Raw genomic sequence first — 7,619 nt, 5'->3', positions numbered from 1 at the left:
TGAAGAAGTCAATAGAGCAGTCAGATGACACGTCTTTACTGGAGCAAATATGGATCTAGTTCGTTTGGCTGCCATCATTTCAAAAATTGAAGTTTATCGAAAATTTTAAAATTTGGCACATTAATATACCTTTCTAAGCTAAATTGCTGGAGTTATTCACCTTTTTCTAGAAAAATGTTAAAAAGTTATAGAGGTTAATATAGTCATTTAACCATTTTCACTCAGTCAAGAAACACGATTTCAATCTTGTCATTTTGTGCGTGACTGCACATTTTGTCAACATCCTGAAAATAGCACTTGAGTTTTGATGTGAAACCATAGAATTACGTACGACACATAACCCCTCATAACTTTTTTATTTTTCAGTCTTCAGGAAATTTTTGTGAATTTGTATTCTACACGCGGGACTTCATAGAATTATGCAAAAAAAAGAAGAGAAATGGTGGTTGAGCGTGATTTAAGGCCTAGGCCTACTTCGCTGCTATTTTTAGCACATATGACAACCATCTCAATGACCGTGCGACAAAAATATTGGCTCGATAAACAAGTCCGCGTTTTTTAATACAAAGGGACATCTCGGGCAAGTAGTCAAATCGATAAAAGTGCATCTTCATTCTAGGCATACCTAGATATAGGTAAATGCAGACTTGTTTTCTAAAAATTCTTTGTCACCCACAAAATGTTCACATCGCCCACCAAAATCTCATATCACCCACCATTTTCTAGAAATTTACCTGTAAAATGAAATCGCCCATCGGTGGGCGATATCGCCCACTTTGGGAAGCTATGCACTGAAGTATCCGGAAATTCTAGTCATCAAAGTAAGTGCCATTACAATCAAAACATTTTTGCCAACCAGTTACAAGCTTGTTTATTCCGGTAACATAAAGACCTGGAATTCTGGAGCTGATGAAATCTATGAACGCACTTTCAGCATCGGTTTGATTTTTGAACACCTTCTCTCGCAAGAGACCATCAAGGTGCTTGAAAAAGTGGTAGTCGGAAGGAGAAAGGTCTGGGGGAAGAACTTTGTAGCCAAGTTCCCTCAACTTCTGGAGCGTCATTAGTGAAACGTGTGGTCGAGCATTGTCATGAAGAATGATTGTGGCAATTTTTTGTTCCTTTTGGCAATTTCATGGCAATATGTTTCTTCAGTAATGGTTTTTCTGGGTTTTAAGAAGTTATAGTAGATGAGTCCTGCAGTACACCACCAAACAGTCACCATTACCTTCTTTTTGAAGAGCTCGAGTTTGGGGAAGGTTCTTGGTGCTTCATTTTGATGCATCGACTGCGAAGAACGATTTTTTATTATTGTACAGAATCCACTTTTCATTGCAAGTTACAATACGGTTGAGAAATGATGGATCAGTCTGGTAACAGAGGAGTCCTATTTGCTTTGCAACATGATTTTAGATTCAGCCTGAATAAATGGTGTCTTGGACAAGTGTCTTCTACTATAACTCCAAGCCAATCAAAGCCTTGTGAGTGAATTTAATAGCCAGAAACTAAAGAGAAGTCTGGATGTATGTATGTGTATTTCCTACTGTTGACAGTGCATGCTAATTGTCAACTCAACAAACATCACCGTCATACAAACAGTGTCATTTGTTTGCAATCTTCCTTTAAAAAATGTCTAGACTAGAAGAAAATAGCGCCCTGCTTGTAAACAGATGAGTGTTAGCAACAAGAGCATCTGGCTATAGAAAATCTGCCTCAACAAATTTCAAGTGACTCATGGGAAAGCAGATGTTAATTGCTTCAGTATGGTACTTATTTACTGATGTTTATTATTCAGTGTCTAACTTTGATATAACACCACCTTGGGCCAAGCCTACACTCCTACTACATATATATATATCTTTTACCTTCTACTCTTTTAGTCATTGGACTGTAGCTATGTTGGAGAACTACCTAGAAGGGTTTTAGTAGGACAGATTGTCCCCAGTACTTAACATATGAGTCTCTTTTGCTGAGCTGCTACATTATGGGAACATAAACAAACCAACACTAGTTACCAAGTAGTTGGGAATAAGGCACACACACACAGTCACAGATATATAAATGGTTCAGAATAATAAATATATATATATATAATGACTGTGTGCTAAGAAGCTTGCTTCCCAACCACATGGTTCACTCATGCTGACCAAAGCTTTGTGAGTGGATTTGGTAGATGGAAAGTGAAAGAAGTCCATCGTATATATATATCATCATCATCATCATTTAATGTCTTTTGTCCATGCTGGCATCGATTGGATGGTTTGACCAGGGCTGGTAAGCTGAGGGGCTGCACCAGACTCCAGTCTGATTTGGCATGGCTCCTACAGCTGGATGCCCTTCCTAACACCAACCACAAGGAGAGTGTAATGAATGCCTTTACATGCCACCAACATGAGTACCAGTTGCATGGCACCGGTATCTGTGATGACGACGATTTCACATGGCTTGATGTGTCTTCTTTTCAAGCATAGCATATTGCCAAAGGTCTCAGTCATTTGTCATTGCTTCTATGAGGCCCAACGCTTGAAAAGTTCTTTTTATGTGCCACTGGCATGGGTGCTAGTTACGCAACACTAGCACCAGCCACATTGCCATTGTGTGGCCCAATGTGCCACAGGCATGGGTGCTAGTTAAAGCGACACCAGCAAATGGCCACATTGCCTCAGCGCTCGAAAGGTGCTTTTACATGGCACCGGCATGAGTGCCAGTAACATGATATCGGTATTGGTCATGACTTTGATTTCATTTGGCTTGACGGGTCTTCTTAAGCATGGCATATCACCAATGGTCTCAGTCACTAGTCACTGCCTCCATGAGGCCCAACATTCAAAGACCATGCTTCACCACTTCATCCCCTGTCTTCCTGGGTCTACCTCTTCCATATGTTCCCTCCACAGTTAGAGATTGGCACTTCTTTACACAGCTGTCCTTGTCCATATGCATCACATGACCATACTAACACAGTTGTCGCTCTTGCACACCACATCTGATGCCTCTTATGCCCAACTTTTCTCTCAAGATGCTTATCCTCTGTCGCACATGTACATTGACATTGCACATTCAGCGAAGCATGCTAGCTTCATTTCTTTCAAGCCCATGCATGTCCTCAGCAGTCAATGCCCATGTTTCGTAACTGTGTAGCATAGCTGTTCACACAAAGGTATCATACAGTCTGCCATTCACTCTGAAGGAGAGACACTTTGTTGCCAACAGAAGTAGGAGCTCGCTGAACTTTGCTCAGCCTATTCTTATTCTTTCAGCTACACTCTCTGAGAATCCACTTCCACTACTGACTTGGTCACCTAGATAACAGAAGCTATCCACTACCTCTAGCTCACCCCAATGGCATTTGATGGAGTCCATTTTTTGTGTTTATTGTACTTGTGCACCTTCTACACAAAACTATTTTCCAGTTAACCTTCCTCTGATATTGCTGCACCTCTTATGTGTCCATAGAATGCACTGGGTACATCTTATGGAATTTCTACCTACACTTTTCCTACAGGTTGAACAGGGCCATCTACCTAAAAGCATTTGTGATTTGTCTGCTTTCCTACTTACTAAGACTTTGGTTTTTACTAGGTTAACTCTAAAGCCCATTGATTCTAGACCTTGTTTCCACACCTGAAATTTCTTCTCTAGTTTTGATAGTGATCTAGCTATAAGAACGAGGTCATCAGCAAAGAGGAGCTCCCAGGGACAGCCTGTCTTAAATTCCTTTGTTATTGCCTGGAGGACTATGATGAGCTGGAAAGGGCTGAGGACTGATCCTTGGTGAATCCCTACTTGTACTCTGAATTCATCACTGTACTTATTGCCAACTCTCACCTGACTGCATCCCTGTACACGGCTTGTACAGCTCTCACTAACCACTCATCTATCCCTAGTTTCTATATTCACCACCAGATAAAGGATCAGGGAACCCTGTCAAAGGCTTTCTCCATGTGAACAGAGGCCAAGAACAGAGGTTTATGTGTATATATATATATATATATATATATATATATATATATATATATACATACATATATATATATATATACACATATATATATATAATGTGTCATTCACCACTGCTTGACAATTGGTGTTGGTGTGTTGACATCCCCGTAACTTAGCAGTTTGCCAAAAGTGACTGATAGAATATGTACCAGGCTGTAAAAATAAGTACTGAGGTTGATACATTCAGCTAAAAAGTTCTTCAAGGCGGTTCCCCAGTATGGCCACAGTCTAATGACCAAAACAAGTAAAAGATAAATATGCACACACGCACACATATATATATACACACACACATGATGGGCTTCTACACAGTTTCTGTCAACCAAATTCACTTACAAGGCATTGGTCAGCCTGGGTCTATAGTAGACAACAACTGTTGTCTACTATAGCACAGTAAGACTGAACAGTGAGAGTGAACTCAAAACATTGTGGCTATAAGGCAAACTTCTAAACCACACACCCATGCTTCTGTTTATATACACCATCACCCTTTAACATGTTTTCAATGCTGGCATGAGTTTGATGGTTTGACTAGAGCTGGGAAGAAGCTGAAGAGCTACACCAAGTTCTGGTCTGATTTGGCTGGATGCCCTGTAGTTAATGATAAAGGAAAGATTGAGAAACAACAACCAGAACAACAACAAAAATTTAATTTATTGAAAGTTGGTTTCGAAAAACAAAAACAAAACAAAACCAATGTTGAATAGTATGACATTTTTTAAAAACAATTTAGGTATATATATATATATATATATATATATATATATATATATATATATGCACACAGGCATACATAATATACACACATTTATATGCTTATATATATATATATGCATACAGGCATATACAATATACACACACATATGCTTATATATATGTATATATACACACACACACACATATATACACTCCCAGGCATACATATATGCACATATAATAAATATAATGTATATCACACACATGCACGCACACACACCTAACCCATGCTAGCATGGAAAAAAACGGACGTAAAATAAAGGAACATTTGTATGTATATATATATATGTCATTATATATATATATAGGATTGTGTGTGCTTGTCTGTGTGTATGTGATTTGAAGAACATGTCTTGTGTGCTGACATGTCTAAGAAAAGCAACATGACATTCTTTAAAGCTTCATGTTATCTTAAATTAAATTGACAATGAAAGTAAAGAGTCAGGAGAGAGAGAGAGAGAGAGAGATGGATAGAATCAGGCTATGGCAGGTGTCCATGCACATAGGTATGTTTATATATATATATATATATATATATATATATATGTATATATTGTGCATTTTACAAAGCAGTTGTCATACAGCTGATAATAGATTAAATGAACATAATGCAAAAATATGCATATATGCACATACATACAATCACTCGTGCACACACACATAAACAAACAGTTATACTGGTAGTTTTCAGCAGCATTGTAGCAGGCCATAAATATGATATAGAGAAGAATGCAGCACCCAGACTAGAAGACAATTGGACAGCAGAGGAGGCTCTAAGTCATAAATAAAGTGTAATATATATATACAAGCTACACTTGGTACGGTGCAGCAGCTACATTGACTGCCGCCGCTGCCGCTGTTGCTGCTGCTGCTGTGGGCAAGCTATGTTCAAGGGAGAAATATTGTCAATGGATTCTAGCACAGCAACACTAGGAACAATAAATAGAAGAAAGGGAACGAGAGTACAGGAGGAGGAGAAGAAAGCAAGCCAGAAGAGTTTGAAACAGGAAGTTTGCAACCAGTCATTATTACAAGTTTGGGGTTGGTACGGATGGAGGAAAGGAGTAGAATGGGGGTGAGGGCTGTTGCGAAGCAGTGTACAGGGCATTGGATAGTCACTTTTCTTGCTTTAGTTTTCATTCCTCGGAATTTTGGGTGGAAAAATAAAAAATAAATAAATGTATAAATAAGATGAAAACAAATAAATAGGAGGGAAAACAAAAAACTGGAGAAACAAAAACCAAACAAAAGGAAACAAAAAACAGAGGATTTACACTGCAGTATCAGTGTGAAAGGGGACAACAGTCAACAGTCTGTTTTATAAAGGGGCAGCAAACAGCAGGCTAAGATGGCACTGGAATGCAGGCAAATGCAGTTAATGTGGGAATCTACTTGGGGACAAGACCTCTAGATGTAGGGTATAGTTGAGATCCTTTTTTGTTATTATTAGCTCCTCCAGCAGTCTTTGGTCTGAAACAAAAAAAAAAAGAGTTTTCTTTTATTAAATGGTAACAACAACAAAATTGAAATATATATATATGCATATATGTTTATATATAACGATGATCACTAAAGTGGACATTTAATGTGCTAGAAGAAGATCACATGTTGTGTCTACTAAGACCTAATAGTTCTCAAAAGAAATTCAGTGAAATACCAAACTGTATGCGGGCAAGACTGAAAATTACATACACAAAATTGTACTTTTCACTGTCTTGCCCGCATACGGTTTGGTATTTTGCTGAATTTCTTTTGAGAACTATTAGGTCTTAGTAGACACAACATGTGATCTTCTAGCACATTAAATGTCCACTTTAGTGATCATCGTTATATATAAACATATACTTTAATCCCCTAAGATCTCAGATATTTTTTCTGAATCTCTCTGATTCTTTCACTGTGCTAGGTAATAAATCGATATTAATTAATATCTAAGTTTTTACCCTATGTTTTAATATATATGCATATATATATATAGAGAGAGAGAGAGAGAAAGAGAGAGATTTTGAACTTAGTGGACAGTGAACGCAAGCCACTTTCCACTTGGGAAATGTAACAGTAATTGCATGTATGGTGAGAAGAGGGGAAACAAAATGGAAGACACAGCAAAAAAAAAAAAAAAAAAAAAAGTAATTTATGAGTCAGTTAAAGAAGTCAAGGCATGTCAGAAACACAAATGAAGATGTCAAAATCATTCTGCGTCTTTTGTAACTTTCATTAGATTTGTGTTGGATTTTTGTTTAATTTTGATGAACTAACTAGCTACTTGTCATCACATAATGACACATGAAGTGAGAAACAAAAAAAAAACAAAAAAAAAACAAACGAAAATTCATATTTAGCTGCACACACACACACAAAAAAAGAGACAAGACTAAATTTATGTAAAAACATTACATACACGGTGTTCTATAAGTGAATGTCATAAACCAAGGTTATTCAGACAATGTTAGTTAAGTGATTTAATACAGGAAATGTTAATACAATAAAACTATGAGTAGGACAAGGGCAACAAAAAAAGTGTAAAATATGAAGAAGATAAGTTATGAAGAACAATATAACCATGATGCAAACACAAGAAAGACAGTTCCAAATGTACATGTGTGTATGTGTGTGTATATACACACATGCACACAAATATAGACATATGCAAATATATACATACACATACAATTATGTACATTTGCATATATGTATACACATACAAATATGCATATATGTGCATGTATGTGTGTGTATATGTATATATATATATATATATATATATATAAATATATAGTTTTAGGGAAAAGAACCAAGTTTATAAATTGATTTTAATTGAGTTTTTACTTGTAATTTTGGATTTTGTCCCTAATATTATT

The 7,619-nt window shown here is 37.0% G+C and overlaps 1 protein-coding gene across 3 annotated transcripts in view; it reads right to left on the bottom strand.

The window, feature by feature from the left end:
• Positions 1–4,638: 4,638 nt before the first annotated feature.
• Positions 4,639–7,619, bottom strand: part of LOC106873895 (kinesin-II 95 kDa subunit) — an 82,359-nt gene continuing 79,378 nt past the window's right edge. For all 3 annotated transcript variants that reach the window (XM_052969706.1, XM_014921421.2, XM_014921422.2), the window contains one exon: positions 4,639–6,228. Coding sequence is in view for 2 of the 3 variants with exons in the window: in XM_014921421.2 (XP_014776907.1) it covers positions 6,147–6,228 (82 nt within the window). In the remaining variant the exon portion in view is untranslated. The remainder of the gene's footprint in view (positions 6,229–7,619) is intronic.

Source organism: Octopus bimaculoides, chromosome 7 (assembly GCF_001194135.2).
Source record: "Octopus bimaculoides isolate UCB-OBI-ISO-001 chromosome 7, ASM119413v2, whole genome shotgun sequence".
In the NCBI taxonomy this organism is placed as follows: Eukaryota; Metazoa; Mollusca; class Cephalopoda; order Octopoda; family Octopodidae; genus Octopus; species Octopus bimaculoides.
The sequence above is the reverse complement of the archived record's forward strand: the minus strand, read 5'-3'. Positions and strand labels throughout refer to the sequence as shown.